We start from the raw sequence: 24,237 nt of genomic DNA on the forward strand, positions 1-24,237 counted from the left end.
ATTCATAGATGTTATCTGGGCAGAAGGCAAACATACTCTGGGTAACAGTATGATCTGGATGGAATAAGGACATGCCCTTACTACACAACTTTAATCCCTAACCGTGAAGGTAAGGTTAGTTCATGGAAGGATGCAGTCAGGATTAAAAGTGACATGTAATTGCTGGGCAGGCAAAGTGATGAATAAGAAAAGATTAAACAGAACGTGTCAAAGACACGTTCATAGGAGAATAGCAGAGGAAGAGAAGCTACTTAAGAGCAAGAAGAGAAAAATGGTGTGTGTGTGTGTGTGTGTGTGTGTTCATGGTGGATTGTCTATGTGTTTCTGGCAGTTTTACCTGGAGAGTTTTACAGAGGAGGGTTACAGAGAGAACAAGTTATACACAGGTGTAGATAGAATGAGACAGAAAATAGAAGGAACCAGAAGAATATAATATATTGGCAAAAATAATATTAGGCCAGGCATAGCAATTTAGAACAAAGCCCCATGAAGCCAGATTAAATCACTCAGCCTTGAAGATTAGGTTAAATGGAAGCTATAAGCTTCCAGGCCTATGCCTAGGGAGAGTTACAACCAAGAAGAAAGCACTGTGGACTCAGCACACGCTCTGTATTTCCACAGATTGTGTAACACTCTTCTCTCATCACTTCATCTGAGGGAATAAAAGTGGCAATTACAGATTTGGCTCTCCCTAGAATATGAAGCTAAGACTAAAAACAAAAATGCAATACCTTTTGCTATTTTCATAAATGTGTTTACCTTTGTACATTAGATTTTTTTTCTTTTCCATTTTTATTAGGTATTTAGCTCATTTACATTTCCAATGCTATACCAAAAGTCCCCCATAGCCACCCACCCAGGCAGTGGTGGTGCACGCCTTTAATCCCAGCACTTGGGAAGCAGAGTTAGGTGTATTTCTGAGTTCGAGGACAGCCTGGTCTACATATTGAGTTCCAGGACAGCCAGGACTACAAAGAGAAACCCTGTCTTGAAAACCAACCAAACAAACAAACCAAAAAAAAAAAAAAAAAAAAAAAAAAAAAAACCAAAACAAAACAACAAAAAAAACAAACCAAATTATTTTATTATGTATTTGTTTGTTTACTATATATGTATTCACTTTACAAGCCAAGCACAGCACCCCTCTTTTCCCAGTCCAACCTAATATGGCATCTCCCCCATTCCCTTCTATCAGAGACAGCCCCCACTACAGTTGTACCCCAGTGTCATTCTTTTTTGTTTGTTTGTTTGTTTGTTTTTAATTTGGGGTTTCTGCAAAAAGTGATATTTTGACTTCCTCTTTTCCAATTTGTATCCCCTTGATCTCCTTTTGTTGTCGAATTGCTCTGGCTAATACTTCAAGTACTATGTTGAAAAGGTAGGGAGAAAGTGGGCAACCTTGTCTAGTCCCTGATTTTAGTGGGATTGCTTCCAGCTTCTCTCCATTTACTTTGATGTTGGCTACTGGTTTGCTGTAGATTGCTTTTATTATGTTTAGGTATGGGCCTTGAATTCCTGATCTTTCCAGAACTTTTATCATGAATGGGTGTTGGATCTTGTCAAATGCTTTTTCTGCATCTAACGAGATGATCATGTGGTTTTTGTCTTTGAGTTTGTTTATATAATGGATTACATTGATGGATTTTCGTATATTAAACCATCCCTGCATCCCTGGAATAAAACCTACTTGGTCAGGATGGATGATTTCTTTAATGTGTTCTTGGATTCGGTTAGCGAGAATTTTATTAAGGATTTTTGCATCGATATTCATAAGAGAAATTGGTCTGAAGTTCTCTATCTTTGTTGGATCTTTCTGTGGTTTAGGTATCAGAGTAATAGTGGCTTCATAAAATGAGTTGGGTAGAGTACCTTCTACTTCTATCTTGTGAAATAGTTTGTGCAGAACTGGAATTAGATCTTCTTTGAAGGTCTGATAGAACTCTGCACTAAACCCATCTGGTCCTGGGCTTTTTTTGGCTGGGAGACTATTAATAACTGCTTCTATTTCTTTAGGGGATATGGGACTGTTTAGAAGGTCAACTTGATCCTGATTCAACTTTGGTACCTGGTATCTGTCCAGAAATTTGTCCATTTCGTCCAGGTTTTCCAGTTTTGTTGAGTATAAGCTTTTGTAGAAGGATCTGATGGTGTTTTGGATTTCTTCAGGATCTGTTGTTATGTCTCCCTTTTCATTTCTGATTTTGTTGATTAGGATTTTGTCCCTTTGCCCTCTAGTGAGTCTAGCTAAGGGGATATGATAGTATATATAAGTGACCCTAAAAATTCCACCAGAGAACTCCTAAACCTGATAAACAGCTTTGGTGAAGTAGCTGGATATAAAATTAACTCAAACAAGTCAATGGCCTTTCTCTACACAAAGAATAAACAGGCTGAGAAAGAAATTAGGGAAACAACACCCTTCTCAATAGTCACAAATAATATAAAATATCTCGGCGTGACTCTAACTAAGGAAGTAAAAGATCTGTATGATAAAAACTTCAAGTCTCTGAAGAAAGAAATTAAAGAAGATCTCAGAAGATGGAAAGATCTCCCATGCTCATGGATTGGCAGGATCAACATTGTAAAAATGGCTATCTTGCCAAAAGCAATCTACAGATTCAATGCAATCCCCATCAAAATTCCAACTCAATTCTTCAACGAATTAGAAGGAGCAATTTGCAAATTCATCTGGAATAACAAAAAACCTAGGATAGCAAAAACTCTTCTCAAGGATAAAAGAACCTCTGGTGGAATCACCATGCCTGACCTAAAGCTTTACTACAGGGCAATTGTGATAAAAACTGCATGGTACTGGTATAGAGACAGACAAGTAGACCAATGGAATAGAATTGAAGACCCAGAAATGAACCCACACACCTATGGTCACTTGATCTTCGACAAGGGAGCTAAAACCATCCAGTGGAAGAAAGACAGCATTTTCAACAATTGGTGCTAGCACAACTGGTTGTTATCATGTAGAAGAATGCGAATCGATCCATACTTATCTCCTTGTACTAAGGTCAAATCTAAGTGGATCAAGGAACTTCACATAAAACCAGAGACACTGAAACTTATAGGGGAGAAAGTGGGGAAAAGCCTTGAAGATATGGGTACAGGGGAAAAATTCCTGAACAGAACAGCAATGGCTTGCTCTGTAAGATCGAGAATTGACAAATGGGACCTAATGAAACTCCAAAGTTTCTGCAAGGCAAAAGACACCGTCAATAAGACAAAAAGACCACCAACAGATTGGGAAAGGATCTTTACCTATCCTAAATCAGATAGGGGACTAATATCCAACATATATAAAGAACTCAAGAAGGTGGACTTCAGAAAATCAAATAACCCCATTAAAAAATGGGGCTCAGAACTGAACAAAGAATTCTCACCTGAGGAATAACGAATGGCAGAGAAGCACCTGAAAAAATGCTCAACATCCTTAATCATCAGGGAAATGCAAATCAAAACAACCCTGAGATTCCACCTCACACCAGTCAGAATGGCTAAGATCAAAAATTCAGGTGACAGCAGATGCTGGCGTGGATGTGGAGAAAGAGGAACACTCCTCCATTGTTGGTGGGATTGCAGGCTTGTACAACCACTATGGAAATCAGTCTGGCGGTTCCTCAGAAAACTGGATATAGTACTACCGGAGGATCCAGCAATACCTCTCCTGGGCATATATCCAGAAGATGCCCCAACTGGTAAGAAGGACACATGCTCCACTATGTTCATAGCAGCCTTATTTATAATAGCCAGAAGCTGGAAGGAACCCAGATGCCCCTCAACAGAGGAATGGATACAGAAAATGTGGTACATCTACACAATGGAGTACTACTCAGCTATTAAAAAGAATGAATTTATGAAATTCCTAGCCAAATGGATAGACCTGGAGGGCATCATCCTGAGTGAGGTAACACATTCACAAAGGAACTCACACAATATGTACTCACTGATAAGTGGATATTAGCCCAAAACCTAAGATACCCAAGATATAAGATACAATTTCCTAAACACATGAAACTCAAGAAAAATGAAGACTGAAGTGTGAACACTATGCCCCTCCTTAGAAGTGGGAACAAAACACCCTTGGAAGGAGTTACAGAGACAAAGTTTGGAGCTGAGATAAAAGGATGGACCATGTAGACACTAGCATATCCGGGGATCCATCCCATAATCAGCTTCCAAATGCTGACACCATTGCATACACTAGCAAGATTATGCTGAAAGGACCCTGATATAGCTGTCTCTTGTCAGAGTATGCATGGGCCTAGCAAACATAGAAGTGGATGCTCACAGTCGGCTATTGGATGGATCACATGGCCCCCAATGAAGGAGCTAGAGAAAGTACCAAAGAAGCTAAAGGGATCTGCAACCCTATAGGTGGAACAACATTATGAACTAACCAGTACCCCGGAGCTCTTGACTCTAGCTGCATATGCATCAAAAGATGGCCTAGTCGGCCATCACTGGAAAGAGAGGCCCATTGGACACGCAAACTTTATATGCCCCAGTACAGGGGAACGCCAGGGCCATAAAAGGGGAGTGGTGGGTAGGGGAGAGGGGATGGGTGGCTATGGGGGACTTTTGGTATAGCATTGCAAAAGTAAATGAGCGAAATACCTAATAAAAAATGGAAAAAAAATTAATTTGGGGTTTCTTTTGTTTTATTTCATTTCTTTTTTTTTTTAATTTTACTTATTCATTGTCCCCTTCCAAGTTACTCCCATCCACAATCCTTCCCCCAATGCTGCCTTCTCTTCTCCTCTGAGCTGGTAGGGTCCAGCTGGGTATCACCCCATCCTGTGACAACAGGTCTCTGTGAGGCTAGGTACTTCCTCTTTCTCTAAGACCAGACAAGGAAGCCCAGCTAGAATACACTCAACTTACAAGCAACAGCTTTTGGGATAGCACCTGTTCCAGTTGTTCAGTACCAATAGGAAGACCAAGTTAGACTTCTGCTACATATGTGTGGGGAGGCCTAGGTTCAGTCTGTGTGTGTTCTTTGGTTTGCGGTTCAGTCTCTAAGGGCTTCAGGCATACAGGTTAGTTGACTTCCTATGGAGTTCCCATCTTCTTTGGGCCCCACAATACTTCCATCCATTCTTCCAAGAGATCCCAATGTCCATTCACTATTTGTGCATGTTTATATCTGTCTGAGTCAGCTGCTGGATGGAGCCCTCAGAGGACAAACATACTAGATTCCTGTCTATAAGCATATCAGAGTACCATTAATAGTGTCAGGGATTGGTGCTTGCCCATAGAATGGGTCCAAGTTGGACATGTTATTGGAAGGAACCTCTTCAGACTCCATATCCCCTATACTGTGAGTCACAGTTAAAGATACCCCCATTAGTTCTTGGGTGCCTGCCTTATCCCATGTATTGTATGCTTCCTGGCCTATTCATTCCTATTCATATCAGTTGGAGGTTTTCATTCTTTCTCATGGCTATCTGGCCATCCCTCCTGACCCTTACATCACCTGATCCTGAACATTCCCATCTCCTATCCAACCCAGTCCCCTCCCTCTATTGGCCTCCTATGATTAATTTATTTTTTTTCCAAAGTGATGTTCAAGCATGATCTATCATAGTTTGCACCTTCCTTCTTCTTTAGCTTCTTTGGGTCTGTTGAGTGTAGTGTGAGTATCCTGTATTTATTGGCTAATATCCACTTTTAAGTGAATATATACTATGAATGTCCTCTTGGGACTGGGTTACTTCACTCAGGATGATACTTTAAAGACTGATCCATTTGCTTGCAAAATTCATGAAGTCTTTGAGGAGTAGCATTCTATTGTGTAGATATGCCATGTTTTATTTATCCATTCCTCAGTGAGAGATATCTAGGTTATTTGCACTTTCTATTATGAATAAGGCTGCTATGAACATGACTGAGCAAGTATCTTTGCGGGATGTTGGATTATCCTTTGGGTATATTAAGGAATAGTATAGCTGGATCTTGAGGTAAAACTATTCCCAGTTTTCTGAGAATCTGCCAAACTGATTTCCAAACTGGTTGAACAAGTTTGCACTCCCAGCAATAGAAAAGTGTTCCTTGTGTTTGACATGTGCTATCCCTTGAGATTTGATTTTTGTCATTATAACTGGTGTAAGATAGAACCTCAGAGGTATTTTGATTTGCATTTCCCTGATGATTAAGGACTTTCAACACTTCTTTAAGTGCTTTTTGGCTATTCAAGATTCCTCTACTTTGAATTCTCTGCTTAGCTCTGTGCCCCAGGTTTTAACTGAGTTATTTGGGTTGTTGGTGTTTCACTTCTTGAGTTCTTAAAACATTTTGGATATTAGCCCTCTGTCAGATGTATAGTTGGGGAAGATCCTTCCTAATCTCAGGGGTGCAGTTTTGTCCTATTTACGGCATCCTTTACCTTACAGAATTTCAGCAGTTTCATGAAGTTCTATGTATCAATTGTTGATCTTAGAGTCTGAGACATTGGGGCTCTGTTCAGAAAATTGTCTTCTGTACTAATATGTCCAAGGCTATTTTCAATTTCTCTTCTACAAGATTTAGTGTTCCTAGTTTTATGTTGAGGTCTTTGATCCATTTCGACTTGAGTTTTGGGTGGAGTGATAACTATGGATCTATTTGCATTCTTCTTTTATTACTTTTAAATTTTTTGCAGTCCAGTCATTGTTCCCTCCCAATCTACTCTCTCACAGTTTATTATCCCATTCTTCCTCCCTCTAGCCCCCATCTTCAAGAGAATGACCCCTCCCCCACCAGGCCTCCTCACTCCCTGAAGCCTCAAGTCTCTTGAGGGTTAGGCTCATCTTCTCCCACTGAGGCCAGACCAGGCAGTCCTCTGCTGTATATGTGGTGGGGAGACGGATCAGCTCATATATGCTACCTGGTTGGTGGCTCTGTATCTGAGAAAACTCGGGGGGTCTATAGGCTCAATTTTCCTTTAATTTTAAAACATTATACTAGTAGTTACATATCTCTGTGTATACCTCTGTGTGTGTATGTGCAGGCCCACATGTACATATTTAGGTTTATGCAGAGAAACCCAGTGAAAAATTATAATTTCATCCCTCCTCAGATTAGGTAGCATACCATATAATCCCTTTTGCTCCCTTCATTGAACAACCAATGACTATCTTCAAATTACTAATATAGAAAACCAGAATCTGTGGTGAAAAAGAGATATCAGATACATTTTTATAATGCTAGCACTTTCAGACAGAAGGAAGTTTTTGGAAATTTTCTTTTCTTTCTTCTCTTAAAAGATATTTTACATCATGTACAGTAACTGTTTTCTTTTGATATGGAGAATGTTTGCAAATATTTTATGGTTTATTAACACAGGGCAACTTAGTGTATAAAGTACTGATATTTTTTGATGATTTTTTTTTATTCATTACAATTCCAAAACAAAGTTATGTTCCAATTTCTTGAACACACTTTCACTGACTCATGAAGATAAGAACATTTCTGTTTTATAGAGATTATCCTTTTTTTCCTTTGAAATTTTCAATTAATGAGAGATCTACTGTATTTTCCACATTAATATAATCTTTAGGGAAACAGAAACAGGATGGCTCAGAGTTATGAAATGTATTTTACCATAGAAACAAGTCACTGAGTGATCTATATTAATTGTTCTTCATATTTGTATTGATAGAACTAAGGAAACTATTCACAATTGTGAATTAAAAAAAGATTTTGATAAAATATATTTGCTGTGTTCAACTTTGTTCACCTTTTATATGTATGTATTTTGTAGAACTTGACAATACTACCTTTGTTGATTAGGATAATACAATCAGAAATTTTACTTCAATTTCAATAATGCTAATCAGATTTGCGACTCATTTAAAGACTAAAACATGTTTGAATTACATTTTCAAATGAATCAGGTTGATATTAGAAAACAAAAAAATCATAATTGTAACATTTAAAAGACAGTTAGCATGAGTAGTGTCAATAATGTCATGTCATTTGAAGAATGATTTAAATAGTGGGATGATTAACTATATAGTACATGACATTTATATTGAAATATTTAACTCATTGTTATAATGAAATGGGTTGATCAACCCCCCAAACCTCTGAAAAGTAGAATTACTACTACTTATATAATAAGAAATTTTTATTAAATATCTATATGCTATGTGACTAATAAATACTTTCATTGATTTACAGTATAGTCTGTGGAAATTCTCCTAGAAATATTTTTCATTTTACTACACATTCATTCCTACAGTGATGTTTACAGGTTTTTACTTTTGGGCATTCTATTTTATTTTTTACCTAAGCATAGTTGTTCATAATACTATGGTACAATAATTTATTGTGTATTAATTTCTTATGTTGTCAATACTTTTCAGTATCTCAAATGAAGTTCAATCTACTATTTATGGTATAAAAGGACTAGTATTACCAGCTAATAAAGACATTTTGTTTTCTTTTTTTATCTGACCCATTTTAATGCCCTAGAAGAAATATCCTCAGTTTTAATCAAAATAATTCTTTTAGAATAATCTGCTCAATGCTAATTGATAATTGCAGTACTGAAGCTGAATAATATTTAAAAACAGTGTTAGTAAGACCATTTTCTGTATGTCCATGAATATACTTCTTTTGTTTACATTTGCACATACATACTGCCATTATAATTGTAGGTAGTATACCAGAATACCTTCTACACCAAGTTCTAAATTGAGTATAGTGCTTTGTATCATGTCTTGTATATGACTTCTGAAAAGCAATGGATTCCATTTAAAATGATCTAAAGAATCAGAGAGTGAATAGAAATTCAGAATATCCTATACTAACTCTTAAACTGCTACAGCTAAAAGAAGTAAACAAACAGTGCTTCCTATAATTTTACCCAGCAGAAAACAGTGAGGCTAAGGAAGCCAGTTCATCAAGAAACCTTGTTACTAAAAAGTATATGGGTAGTACACATATGTCCTTACATGCATCTCTACATGGATAGGAAAGGAAGGAACAGAGAAGATGATGAAATTATAAACATAAAGTCTGGATTCAGTTGGACTCTTTTCCCCAGATAGCTTGGCGTTCTTCCTTTTTATTTTTTTTTTTAAATCTCTATTCTTCGGAAGGGATATTCACCTAGACGATTTGAGCAAGGTTCACTTCACAAATGTTCTAAGAGTAACTGATCCTGCTCTCTGATGAGGGTGCCACACAAATCATTTGCTCTCTATAACACTTGGTAGAAGTGAAAACTTTATATGCTGAATCAATATGTATCAAGAGAAAATAATGATGAACTAACTCTCACTAGAGTCTAATCCTACACCTCAACTCTTGGAAATCTATAACGAGGAATTTGTATTCCTTTCTCGCATTCACAAAACCATGGTAAGTAGTTGTCCCTCCTTCTTATTAGATTGGGGATTTAAACAAGAACATGAGAGGTAGCACTAGAACCATAGAGGCATTAATAATAATTTATCTAAAAACTCAGATTTCAAGTAATTATTAGACATACAGCATAAGCATTATGAAATTCAACTACCAACAAAAGAAAGGAGAAAAAAAAAATCTTCATTTCTATGAAAGTCACTAGATGTGACTGATGAGGAAGCTATATGCACCAGCTTGGTGCACACCAAGCTTGGCCTGAACTGTCTTCAAGGAGTTTTTATTCTGAAGGAGGATTAAGGATTTGTTTTGATAAAAATAAATTTTAAGAATTGTGAAAATATATGAGATAAAAATACCATTTTATATTATTTGTTGAAAATTTACATTTCACATTATGTTAATTTTAATTAATGGAAATAGCATTTTGTACATCTTCCTCATTTCCTTTCCTCCTTGTAGTCCTTTTAAACAGCATCTTCAAATTTGTTCATGTGTGTGTGTATTTGTAAATATAACCTGCTGAATCTATTCTTTCCTTTTGACTATGGTTTCAGGGTTTACCATGCTACACTGAACAGGTAGCAAGGGGCACCATCCCCAGGAGATGCTAATAATACTGTTGCAGTACTACTTGCTTTGTTTAGGTGTGAGAATCTGAATTTTACCACTTTCTATGTTAACATGTCTATTGATTTTGATATTATCCTGGTCTCCTTTATGACACAATTTCTATGACACACTGTTTCACAACATACTTCCTGATATTCTAGCTCTTACAAGATTTCTATTTCATCATTTGTTATTTTCCTGAGTCACAGGTACAGGAGCCATGGTGTAGAAGTATCCACTAGTGATGAGATTCCCATTATCCATTGATCTCTGCACTGTGTCCAGTATGTTTTTACTGTAATACTCTCAAGATGTGGTTTTATGTGATAGTATTCATTTGCTGTAAAGAGACTTCTTTAGTGAGTGGTCTTAGCTACCCCTATCTGTAAGTATAATGATAAGATTTATAATGTAGAAACAATATATTATAATACTATTGTATAATATTTCATTATAATATATATTTAATAGATATTTAATATATATGGTCATCAAAACACTACATCTGACAATGTTTCCATACAAAATCAGGCTATCAAACTCCTAGTCCTTGGTGCAGGACACCTTTTGTTTGGTCATGTTAGTTCAAGTAACTCCCAAGTTTATATGGACTGACACTGGGGATCTCAGAATTTGAGGATGAAACACTGTTGCTGAAGACCCAATACACTTAACACACAAGACTCAGACGATCTGATCTGGATGAAATCTGAAAGCCTCCTTCCTGAAGTCTGACATCTACATTGTGAGAACCTAGTCTGCAATATGCTGAGTCATGGTAGAACTAAAACAGTCCTACCCAGCTACAGCACTCACGGACCTGAGCGGGAAACAACCAAGGTGTTCTAAAGGGACTGGTCACACAAAGCTGACTAGTTGAAGTTAAGATCCACGTTTCTAGGGACCTATCATGACTGCCCTCTGAGAGACTCAACAATGAGAAAGAGTCAGATGCAGATATTTGCACCCAACCAATGGACAAAAGCTGCTGAACCCAGTGGTTGAATTAGGAAAAAGATGGAAGAAGTGAAGAAGTGGGCTACCCTGTAAGAGGACCAGCAGTCTCAGTTAACCTGGACCCTCAAGATCTCTCAGACAATGGATCACCAACTAGGCAGTATACACCAGCTGATACGAGGCCTCCAACACATATACAATAGAGGAATACAGGGTCTTGGTTCAGTTTGAGAAGATGCACCTAACCCTCAAGAGACTTGAGGCTCCAGGGAGTAGGGAGGTCTGGAGGTGTGTGGGGTGGGGTTAGGGGTGGCAATTCCGCATGGAGACAGGGATGTAGGGAGGAGGTATGCGATGTGGAACAGTCAGAGGGAGGTCTGGGTGGGGAATAAAAGCTAGAGTGTAAAATAAAAGAGAAAAATTAATAATAATAATAATAATAATAATAATAATAGAAATATGTCTAAAGTTTGGAAGAACAAGATAACATCAAGAAGACACTTCAAATAGTGAAACTACTAAGAATAAAGATGGGATGTGGACTGAATACAGAATAGTTGAGGTATCCTAGGAACATGACCATTCAGCAGAAGTACATCTTGAGTTTAGTTAGATATTTCAAGCCATCCTGTGACTAAATTGACATGATTTTATGTGTGATATATATGATGGTGTATTTTGTATATGCAGCTTATCTCAACTCAGAGAAGGTGAAATGTGCATAAAGAGATCTGTGTGATCAAACTGGAAATGGCTTTAGGAGAGAGGGAGGGAAGAGCATGTGGAAAGGTCTTCCTTTGTCTTCTGAACAACTTTCTTCAATAGTCTTGAAGAATAATGATGTCAAAAGAGTCATAGCTAATACCTGAATTAGAATATAAATATATGGAGCCCAATAACCTCAGAAACTATTCTATGAGAGTTCACACAAAACAGTTTCCTATTTCTCCCAGCAGGAGATGTGGGAACTGAGGTGCCATTGAAGGCAGATGCCACTAAGAGCCACTAAAACATTCAAAATGAGCTGGTTACTTCCCAAGATGAGTGAGTTAAATTCCTTCTCCATTAGTTCCAACAGCAAAATAGGAGCTTGTGTCCATGTAGTTCTTCGTGTAGGATTCAGTCCTTGTGGGCTATCTCCTAAAAAAATTTAAGTGAACTAATACCTAAGAGACACTGTGCCTTATGCTTTGTTCTTAGTTAATTAGCGATGCTTATATTTTCTCACCTAAAATCTTTAGAATTTTAGTTTTCCTGGGAGTTTTACATTCTCTTGCTGGATGTCAGTTGTCTTTAAAGATATATCTGGTTATTAGATTCTTATTGATAAAACAATGCTTTCTGTCTATACATTGTATAACATTAAATTTTCAATTAGGATGCAACACTAGCTCAGGTTAGCCTGTCTAATAACTGTCAAAAACATGCCTTATAACAAGTGAGAACATTTGGTCCTCTACTTAGACATACAAAGGGAGAGGAATCCTCCTTTGCAAGAAACTTGATGGTGTTTTGTATTTCAGGACCATGCCAGGAAAGTGTAGTTCTTCCTCTTCAGTGAGGTTTCCTCAAATAGAAAATAAGAAAATTAAATCCTAGGTTATTTACAATTACTTATTGTTTCATGAGAAAATAGATGCTGATAGATGTCCTACTTCATGAAACCTTCCCCTGTAAATATTTTATATGCCTATTTTAAAAGTTACTGGCATCTGTGTGTTTTTAACAGCTTCCTTATAGTGTGAATCTTCATAAATTAAATTTTTTATTGTTTTCTGTAGCTTTCTGCTAAAATTTTTTATTTGTCAGGAATCAGTCCTTGGGTGTTGTGAAGTAAATATCTACTTCTTTAAGTAATACAAGAGCTTAATTAGCAAAGGATATCAAAATGAGGCATTAGTTAGAGGTCTCTTTTTCTGACCCTTCTCCTTCAAAATTGATTTTTACTTTCAGAGTAGTACTTATCACTAGTCTGAAAAAAATTTATAACTTTATATCTTTTTCCCATATGAATAAGTGATACAAATAAAAGTTACAGTGTAAGAATGAACTTGTGAGTCTGAAACTCATAAAAGTAGGCAAGAAAAGTAGTGTAACTCTACATGAGGAAGAAATATGAATGTGAGTATGAGTCAAACAGCAGTGATAAGAATGTTGAACAGATAACCATCATAGTGCAAAGTACATCCATTCCTCTCTATCATTGCTGTTGTATTTTAAGTTAGTGTAATCACCTTGTGTGTAGGCCTGCAACAGAATCTGTCCTTTGCTTCAATTGACACTGTTTATAATTAAGATTACTCTTATAAAAATCAGAATTGTGTATTGTTTATTTCAATTGTTTAACATACACATAAAGAAAAAATATTTTAACTAATTTGCAAATTAATGGAAAAAAAACCATCTACAATCATTGAGACAACCAAGGGCTAGAGAAGAAATTTTATTCCAAACTTAATATTGTGAAGTTTGCATAATAGAGCAGTATTCATATAAGTATAACCAACCAGACAAAAGAATTTTAAGCATCTTCAGGGTGGGATATAGTTGACTATCTGTGAATGAACTCAGCTTTTACCAGAGAATAATAATTCTCCATGGATATGCGTCTGAGAGTCCTCTTATATTTTGTTTATTTTTTTCCAAATAAAAACATACAATGAATAATCTTATATTTAGTGTTATTAAATGCTTGTTATAGACTATATCCCCCTGTACATTGAAGTAATTGCCAAGAAAATCTATTCCTTGTTTTGAGGAAACATCTTCTGTAGTAACATTTTTAGGGCAACTTTGACATCTTTATTTCTCAGGCTGTAGATCATGAGATTCAACACAGGCACAACAATGGTATAAAACACAGATGACACTTTCCATTGGTCCATGGAGCTGACTGAAGATGGTTGTAGATACATGAATGTTGTAGAACCAAAGAAAATAGCAACAGCCAAGATATGGGAGCTGTAGGTGCTAAAGGCCTTGACTCTGCCCCCAGAGGATTTAATGTGCAAAATGCTGATAATGATGAAGATGTAAGAGCCAATGATGGTCATGGCTGGTACAATAATATTAAATGCACTGAAGGACAGTGCTAATATTTCATTGATAAAAGTACTAGAGCAAGACAGCTCAAGTAATGGGAAAAGATCACAAAAGTAGTGGTTTATTTTATCAGCCTTACAGAAAAACAATCTTAGCAGGAAGACTGTGTGAGCTGTGGCACTGATTAAGCCAATACCATATACCACAGCTACCATCAACAAACAGACTTGATAGGACATGGTTACTTTGTAAAGCAAAGGGTTAGATATAGCCACATAGCGGTCATATGCCATTGCAGCCAACATGTGACATTTTGCAACAACAAAAGTACAGAAGAAATAGAACTGAGCTATGCATTCTGGGTACAGGATGACATTCTTCTCTGTCACAAAGTTCAACAGCATTTTAGGAACAATGACAGTAGACTGACAGCAGTCAATAAAGGACAGACTGCTGAGTAAATAATACATAGGTGTATGTAGCTGAGAACTAATCAGAATCAAGACAATCATTCCTAAGTTTCCAACAACTGTAAACAAATAGACAGATAGGAAGATAAGGAATAGAGGCAATTGGAGTTCTGGATTCTCTGTTAAACCAGCAAGAATGAACTCTGCCACTGGGGTATGATTTAATTCTTCCATGGTCTTCTGGAAAGTATATGTTAAAAAAAAAAGTTATATAGAAGAATTTTGAGTATACCTTCCCCTATCACTCAATGAATTTTGAAACATAATTCAAATACTTTCAGATATCTGCAACCATTGGCCATCCTCTCTTTGATTTGAGCAGAGATTTTGCAGTCCTGGAGAAAGAAGATATGCAAATATAGTCATACATGTTACATACTTGTGACCTTAATGTAAGAATTGTTTTCATTGGTACCTATTTTCTACCTTGTTTCAGTTCATTTCAAACCATTGTGACACCTTTAATTGAGTGGGTCAAAAATTTCTCATGACTTATTTATAACATGTCTCTTTGGTATAAATTGTTTTGCATGTAATAATGTAAAAACATCCACAAGTGATTTATAGCCATAATTACCATTGATAGTGAAGAACTGAACATTTTATACTAAAATAATAAACAGGAGAATTGCTACCTTTTCCCTTTAATTGTAGATATTGTTTTTGGAAATTAGACACACACACACAAATGAACAAAAAAAAACCCAGTAGGTTAAAAATCAAGAAATTAAAACATCTACTTGTACATATATATAATTGATCATATAGAAAATCAAAAATTGGTTTAAAAGAACTATTAAATAAAATTAGCAGCATATCTATGTAATGTTAGAACACAGAAATCACAGCATAGATGTCAAAGATGTTGAATATGTTGAAGATTATGAAATCATCATTAAACCTAAGAAATACTGTGTAGTTTTCTTTTTACCCTTGTTTTAATTTGATTCAGCAATTGTGGTTGCCTGTCCCCCACAAAGCATAGCTCTACCCATTCTGCACCAATTATTCTAAACCATAAGGAAAAGCTTCATAATGACTATGGGTGGATACTGTTAACTCATGTTCATATAGAGCAGTTGCTTATATGATAATACCAGACTTCTTGCTTTCCTAGTTAGATTTATTTAAGATCTCATTTCTATTTTAGTACTTCTCTTAAATACATCTCTACTATAAAAGCTGAGAGCCACATATTGTGATAGAATGTGTTTTTCAAAATGGAGGTTTGGAAACTTAGCACCAAATACAACATATTGAAGGAGCTGAACCATGCTTTAGGGGAGCTTAGGTTATATGGCAGCTTCATTAATGCTGCTATGAGAATGATTTAGTTACCACAGATTCAGGATCCTAACTATGGGCTTACTTTAGTGCTTTCTTTATAGCTTTCTTTTGAACTCCTTTTGTTCTTCATCCTTCTGTCATATCAGCAGAAAATTATGACAAGATAAATATAGTTCTGATCACTATATATTAACTCCCTGTGCTATTATGTCACACCAAAAAGATTAGACCAAGATACATCCTTCAATATCTCTGAGTCTGCTTATTAGCTGTTTTCACTATGTTTCTTATCCTTCACAAAGCTGACCCTATAAATGTTAGTCTCCATCATAGAAGCTATATTATCTGTTTCTCAATTATGGTCTATCAATGCTTGTGGGTTTTGACCAACTTCATGTCATTAACTTTCTCTGCATCCCAGTTCTAGCACTCTTAATTTTGTTCAGCTCTGCTTATGTCGCCTGAATGCTTGCATGCCTTGGTTCTTGGTGGAGCATTTCTCAAAACTCACTTTGCATTATTTCTCTTAGGGTCCCTTTGTCAGTCACCTCTTAAAAAGTAATGAATGCTGAGCCAAGGGTGGCCTTGGTAGGGTCAGAATGACATGGTTCCTGCCCCTGGGACAAGGACAAGAAGGCATAGACCTCCTTGAATGTCAGTGGTTGCTGTGGGAATTGTACTTGTTTGTATAATAATGTACATAGTTTCTTTTGTTGTTGGTTTTTGGTTTTGAATTTGTTTTTGTTTTTTGGTGTTTTTGTGTTTTGGTTTTGGTTTTTTTGGTTTGTTTGTTTGTTTGTTTGTTTTGGGGTTTTTGAGACAGGGTTTCTCTGTGTTTCCCTGGCTGTCCTGGAACTCGCTCTGTAGACCAGGTTGGCGCCAAACTTAGAAATTCGCCTGCCTCTACTCCCAAGTGCTGGGATGAAAGGCGTGTGTCACCACCCCCAGCTCATGTACATAGTTGCATGTTCCTCCTTAAAGGAATGTCATTCCCATTAATGTTATTGGTTAGAAACAGCAGAAGTCTGAGAACTGAAGGTGTGGTGAATGTCTTAGCAGGGTGGTAAATGCTGGGACCTTCAAAACAATACTTAAAGATGTGTAAAACAACTCTAAAAACCTGAACTCAAAAACATATAATCTCTCAAATCTATGTAAAATATAAGAACGCAGTATAAATTATATGAAAGTCTGCAGGAATCTAAAAGAACAAAAACAGCTGCACTGTGATCCAACTTGTCAGAAAGATACTAAGGAAAGAGATTTAGGAACTGGTGATCACAGGAGATCCCACCCAGCTAAGATTTTGTTTATGCTTACAAAGGCAGACAGATCTGTGAATTCTTTTGCAATTAAAAAAAAATGCATGTGCTTGCTGTGTCCATAGAATCAAGAGGTTGGGGTAATGGAATGTTAATTTATGGGAAGATCCAAAGAGAACCTGAAGTAAGTGAGTAGATAGATATGTAAATAAAAAACTGGGCTTTTGGTTTACAAGGGATGAGCTATCCAGAAAGGTTTCTTAAAATAGCAAAAGAGAATTGCTTTGAGATCAGAGAGAGGGAGGGGGAGGAGGAGGGGGAGGGGGGAGGGGGGAGGGGGAGGGAGAGAGGGAGAGGGAACTGTCTGGAGAGCACCAGAACAAAACAGAACAGAGAGAAGGCAATCTGGAAAACTGTCTCAAGCAGAACATAGGTCATCATCTTGTACCCACTGTTTAGCTTTGTGTCATTTGTTTCCTGCTCCCACACACCCCTTCCTCAGAACCCTTCTCCAAGTTGAGTCTAGTCCTTAGCAAATGAATCATAAGCAAAATAACAAAAATTTTTAATGACAAACTAAATAGCATATGATACAAGTATTGTGAATGTATATTAGGTTGTTCTGAATCTTCACTGACCTTTTTCTTTTCTTAACAAATTCAGATTCAAAAATCCACATATATTTAACATATATGATTTCATTTGTTTAGACTTTGAAAATGTTCCTCTTATCAACAGTATTGCAATATAATCAAAAAACATATTACCTCCCAAAGTTTGTAGGAATTTGTGTCTCTTGCTTGTCTGATTTTTTTTGAACAAATATTTTATATAAAATTTACCACCAAATATTTTGAGTTACATAATCCCATATTTTAAATTTTTAGCATGATAATACATGAAATATATTCATGAAGATATGAAGTTGAAGATCTGATTCACTGGAGAGTATGAAATCTTTGAACATCTATATTTTTGTATCTTCTTCAGATGCCTCCTAACCATTATTGTATTCTCTAGCTCATTGAGTTCTTACTTCTACAAATAATTCATATAAATGGATCTGTGCAGTTTTTTTTCCTTTCATGTCTGGCTTATTTATCACAGTAAAGTGTCTGTCAGGTTAGTCAAGATTTTTTTAAGCAATGTAGTTTCCCTTATAGGGAAAAAGTCAGTGAATATTCAGAACAACCTAATATACATTCACAATTTTCGTATCATATGCTATTTACTATTAACTAATAGATAATATGAATGAGATAGCTAAAGTCACTAGTTTTTAATAGATAATTTGTTACACGATAATGTTACAAATTATAGGTGAAAATAGAGAGAAGCATACCATAGTTATATGAATTCAATATCTAATTTTCATATGTAAGTTATTAATGTGTTATTTTTAGTTCTGTATGTAAAATTTTGTCTTCAGAATAGCATTATAGCAATAATTTGAATAACACCAAATAAGAAATTGTTATGACATCTATTACAAATAGTGTTTTCATGTTTGGATTAAGATTCATAAAGATATTGTTAGGCTGTTAAGATGGACCAATATTAAAATGAATTTAAAGTGTTAAGCATATTGGACAGAAAAATAAGGAATATATATAATCTGCTTTTCAGAATTCTGCTGTCTAGGAGGGCATAGGTAGGGAAACAAGTTTAGTATTTATAATGTCTTGAAGACCACAGCCTATATGATGCTCTTCCTGTCTGAGGGGATGGTATCAAAAGTATTTTAAAGGACACAAGAAATAAAACTTCCTTTCTTTTTGGACCAAGTATCACATGACATGAGTGCTCCAGGAAAGTACATTAAGTATGTCATAGTAATAAGTTGCAATTTTCTTTAAGTTTTACTCTTATCTCTTTCACTTATTAAACATAAATTTTTTTGTTGTTCTTAAAAGTAAGGTTTGTGTTTTATTCAATAATCTTTAAAATAAATTATAACTTTTACAAAATCTAAAAGGCAATACAATAAAACAATATTAGTCTTGCAAGTAAGTACCATTTAAAAACTCAAGCAAAAATTAAAATATTTTTATTACTTAAAATGATTTTTAAATTTAAAAATATTTGAGTATATTCCTCTCCTCCCACAAATCTTTTGAGATCCTCCTCCTCTCCTTACCCACCCAACGTAAGTTTTTTCAGAATAAACCAAAAAAAAAAAAAAGAACCAAAAGTCGCCCAAAACCAAGGTAAGAAGAAAAGAAAGGTTTTATTGGATATACCCCAATAAAACCACCAAACTGTAAAAAAAAAAAAAAAAAAAAAATGCGAAGTTCATATATGTTGGTCAATAACTCCTGATCATGGGGCCTGTCCTGGAGTAGTTTACATACCCAGTATCACTCTATTGGAGAAAACCGGTTTTCCCTTTCAAAGCACAAAGTAAGTGACATTTCAGTTAAACTGACTGGGGTTCATTCATTCATTTTTGAAATATAGCAAAGTAAAACAGAGAGGGTAAAACAAAAAAACTACAACATTGATGTTGGGCCAGACAAAACAATAGAGAAAAAAAGGTATAAGAGAAGAAACAAGAATAAGTACCACACTCAGGAATCCTATAAAAATGCTAAACTGAAAATCATAGCATATACACAGAGGAGCTGTTATATTTTATGTTCATTTTATGCTTCTATTTATTATTTGATCTACATTTGTAGTATTTAACACCATGCCTTACATATATGAACTATAATTTATTTAACAACCTAAGTTAACAAACAAAATGACTGTAAAACCTTCATACTGAGTGGAAATCAAGTAGTCTAGTTCTTATCTGGATTCAGTGACATGACAACAAAGTAATGGGGGAAATGGCAAGACTACCTACACCCATAGAAGAAGAGCTATAGGCAATTTTCTCATATATTGCTATGAAAGAAACATCATGGCCAAGCCACGTTACAGAAGCATTTAGTTGGGGACTTGAGTAGAGTTACAGAGGATTAGGCCATGCTCATTATGATGAAGAATGTGGCAGCAGGCAGGCAGACAGGAAACCAGGCTCTTCTCTCATTGATGCAGTTAGCTGAGACCTACAAACTGCTCTGTAACAGGATAAAAAGTAGTGAGACTATGGCTGGCATGTGCTTTGGAAGCCTCATCCTCATTGACATGACTCCACCAACAAGGGGCCATTCCAACAAAGGTCAGAACTTCTAATCCTTAATAGTCTGCCAACTGGTACCCAAATATTCTAATATATGAGTCTACAGGAGTCATTCTCATTCAAATAATGACAGCTACCTAATCCAAACTGGTTAGTCCTAAACAAATACACATATGAGCAGCAGAGATTGGACACATGATATTATGAGTGTACATACATACATGCATACACATACATATATGTGCGTGTTATATATTATACATATGTATGTAACAATAATTAAAGAAGTTAATATTTGGAGAGAAGTTGGGAGAGAGATTTAGAGAAGTTGAAGAGAAGAGAGAGAGAGATGGAATGTTTGAAACAGTGTAAATACAGAGTATCCATGTATGAAATCCCCCAAAACAATTTTAAGTAGAAACAAATATTAACTGTACTAAAAATCTTATTGTAAATAAGGACATGAAGATGGTGGAATGAAAATGGGTTTTGAGAGAATGCAAAAAGTCACACATGTCTTTTACAAGGGGATGTAGAAAGGAGTAGGAGAGACTAAGACGTTATGAGGTAAGGCCTCATATCTGAACATTCCTCTTCTTCACAGACAGCCCAATGCTGGTTGCCTATCTTCTTCTTTACCTAGAAGAGAAAATGACCTTGAACATGTGAAGGGCAGATTACCCTGAATTATCTGTTGAGCCACTGTTCCTTAAAGTTGGTTCTCAAAATCATTTGTTTTTCTATGGAGCTGGTTAATATAAACATTGTATATGCCACAGAAACAAGAGATTGATTATAAAAAGAATAGTGGGAGTTATTTCCCTATAGAATTTTGTCCCTCAAGAGTTCATCTCCGTAGAAATCAACGATAAGAATTAATTTATGTTACCCAGTGGTTCTCAAGTGTATAAGGTAACCTAGTCATAAGATTCCTAGTTCTTTTTAAATGATGGATGTCATAAATGTTTGTTAGAAGCACTACAATACTCCTGAAACCTAAAAGATATACTCTAAAGGGATTTTCTAAAAATATTTTCTTCAAAAAAAATTAAAAATTAGTGTAAACACCTAAAAGATTTGAACTTTGTAACTCTCATTGGCATGTGCCAAATGTGCTTAGATTGTGTGAGGGTGTGCAAAATCATTTTCCTAAGTACATTTATTCAAGAATTCAATTAAAGCAGCTTTCTTTCTTCTGAAGTTATAATATCTCAGATATTTTAAACAATGCAGAAAAGTGGCAACTTAGACTAAGAAGAAAAACTAGGAGAAAAGGTAGAAAAATGGGATGCCAGTTAAGGCAGACACCATTGAGAGCTACTGAGTCTTACTAAAGAAACTGACTCTATCCCAAGGGGAGTAAGATGTGTTCACTCCTTCCTGCTTTCAAGAACAGCAAGAAGTTACCTGGGAAAGGAGAGTAAAAGACATTCAGTGTGCTCTCTGTTTTATAACAAGGCTGTAGACTTATCAGGAAATAAAGAGGATCAAAAGAGGAAAACAGGGGAACAAAAGAATTATATATATATATATATATATATATATATATATATATATATATATATATATATATATATATATATATATAAAACAAAAGAATATATATGGGAACATATCCTCCTTCAAGTCTTCTTATCTTTTGGTGGGTAGGAAGAATATTACACTCATCCTCTTCTTCTATATTATCTATTTACTTCTCCATTCTTTGGAAAAACAGAATTTGAGTTTGTATGTTCCAAATGCTTTGTATAGTTAATTCAGACTAATACTTTGAGATTTGTTTGTTAATACAAAAGAAAGCCAGGTACATAAAATATTGAGACAATTAAATCAAATATATATTGATTTGATGAATAACAGCTTGATCAGTAAGTCTAAAGCCCAAATAATTATATAAGGATCCTGAGTTTGTATCTTTTCAGGAGCTATCTGTAATCCTTTTTCAGCTAAAGCTTTTTGTAAATCTCGATAACACAAAAGCAAATCCTGGGGGTCTTTTCCTGCCATCACAACATTATATGTGAAATGAAGGATGTAAATCACAGGCCATTGTTTTCTCACAGGATGAATGGCCTGTTCCACAAACCTTTGGCATATGGTAGGACTATTAGCCATGCCCTGTGGGAGGACTGTCCATTGATATCTCTTCATAGGTTCCTTAAAATTTATAGAAGGAACACTAAAAGCAAATCTTTCACAATCCTTTGGATGCAAAGGAATAGTAAAGAAACAATCTTTCAGATCTATCACAATTTTATAATATCCTTTAGGAATGGCTACTGGGGAGGGAAGTCCAGGATGTAAAGGTCCCATATGTACCTTAGTCTCATTAACTTTTCTTAAATCTTGTAAGAGTCTCCATTTACCAGATTTTTTTCTTGATAATGAAAATTGGTGCATTCCAAGGAGACTGAGATTCTACTAAATGTCCTGCTTCTAGATGCTCCTGCACTAGCTAAGAAGCGGCTTCTATTTTTTCTTTAGGTAAAGACCACTGATCCACCCACACTGGAATATCAATAAGCCATTGGATTTTATTGGAGTGGGATGCAGGCAAGATAGTGGCAACTACTGAAAATACTCTAAATCTCTTGTGTTAGAGTGAGGCTTAGGATCCTCAAGAGTCTTAATTCCTTGTCCCTTCCTTTTTTGGTCCATGACCAGGCAAAAGTCCCTGCCTGATCGTCTGCTTAGTCACCATCTCATTAGGACTGTACATTATAACGCCCATATGTGACAGGAGATCTCTTCCCCATAGAGTTACAGGCAAATTTGACATAAAATATGGCTGATTTTTCCCTGATTTTCCTTCCCCATCGCTCTAGGTCAGCAATTTGGAGCTTTTTGTTTTTACTGATAAACATGTAGGATGACATTCTAGCTGGTGGTCATTATAATATTTTTTCTAATCCGACTCATTATTTCTGCATAGTATATATAAGTCACATCAATCAACATGGAGAGAGCACTAAGTGGCTTTGGATACCAGCTTTATAGCAATAAAGCTTAGTGACTTAAAAGCTAATTTCTGGTTATCTCTCCTCACACTCTCCAAGCCAATTCTTTTTTAAACCAGATGTAAGAGAGGGAAAGAGAAATACTCCACCCTGAAAAAGAGGGTTATATTTGAATAGAAGTTCTTATGTCTTTCAATATAAGACTCCTCTGCTCTGTTTTATATCCAATTTCAACACACATATGTGCTTAATTATTTACCTAGACCAACTTTCATTTTAGGATCTATATGCATGTATGTCCACAGCTGCCCCTTGCATTATGCTCTTTACCTAAGTAGAATATTTATTTATTCTACTTCTGTGTTTATTTTATGTTAAGCCATGATTATTTACAGTCATTTTGAAGCTGTTGACATACAAGTTGGATATTTTTAATTCACTTGTGCAATGCATTATGCAATTCTTATATATGAAATTTAGTGAAAAATTATTCCATTACTTATAATATTAATTATATAGGCAATATATAATTAAAAGTACACTTATCCTTATCTATTACCTTACCCTCACCCTTAACTCGACCCCTAATAGTATACCTATGCCTACTCCTAAACCAATCCCACACCCAAATCCTATCCCTACTCTAACAACAACCACTATCCTTACATACATCAAACCTAATACTACCCCTAAACCTAATTCTATCTCTAAACTTAATTCTAACCCTAGTTCATATTCTTGCCCTTACTGTAACCCTAACCTAATCCTAATCTTTGCCTTTACACTCTCTTCAAGCTTAACACTAAATCTAACCCTAACACTAAACTTAACCCTTAACATAACCCTCACTCCAAACCTTAAACTGCATCTAATTCTTCCCCTAACCCTTACCTTTACCGTAACCCTATACCTAACCATAACCCTTATACTTACCCTTACCATAACCCTAACACTAACACTAAACAGAGTCATTAAAAAACAAGAGGAGATCAAAGGTATACAAATTGGAAAGGAAGAAGTCAAATTATCACTATTTACAGATGACATGATAGTATATGCAAGTGACCCAAAAAAATTCACCAGAGAACTCCTAAGCCTGATAAACAACTTCAGCAAAATAGCTGAATATAAAACCAACACAAACAAATCAGTGGCCTTCCTCTACACAA

The 24,237-nt window shown here is 35.7% G+C and overlaps 1 protein-coding gene across 1 annotated transcript; it reads right to left on the reverse strand.

Moving 5' to 3' along the window:
* Positions 1–13,632: 13,632 nt before the first annotated feature.
* Olfr952 (olfactory receptor 952) lies at positions 13,633–14,688 on the reverse strand. Its single transcript, NM_146503.2, has one exon. It carries the CDS (start codon positions 14,607–14,609, stop codon positions 13,665–13,667), a length of 945 nt encoding a protein of 314 aa, NP_666714.1. The 5' UTR covers positions 14,610–14,688; the 3' UTR covers positions 13,633–13,664.
* Positions 14,689–24,237: the final 9,549 nt, after the last annotated feature.

The sequence above is a fragment of the Mus musculus genome, chromosome 9 (assembly GCF_000001635.26).
Source record: "Mus musculus strain C57BL/6J chromosome 9, GRCm38.p6 C57BL/6J".
Classification (NCBI taxonomy): domain Eukaryota; kingdom Metazoa; phylum Chordata; class Mammalia; order Rodentia; family Muridae; genus Mus; species Mus musculus.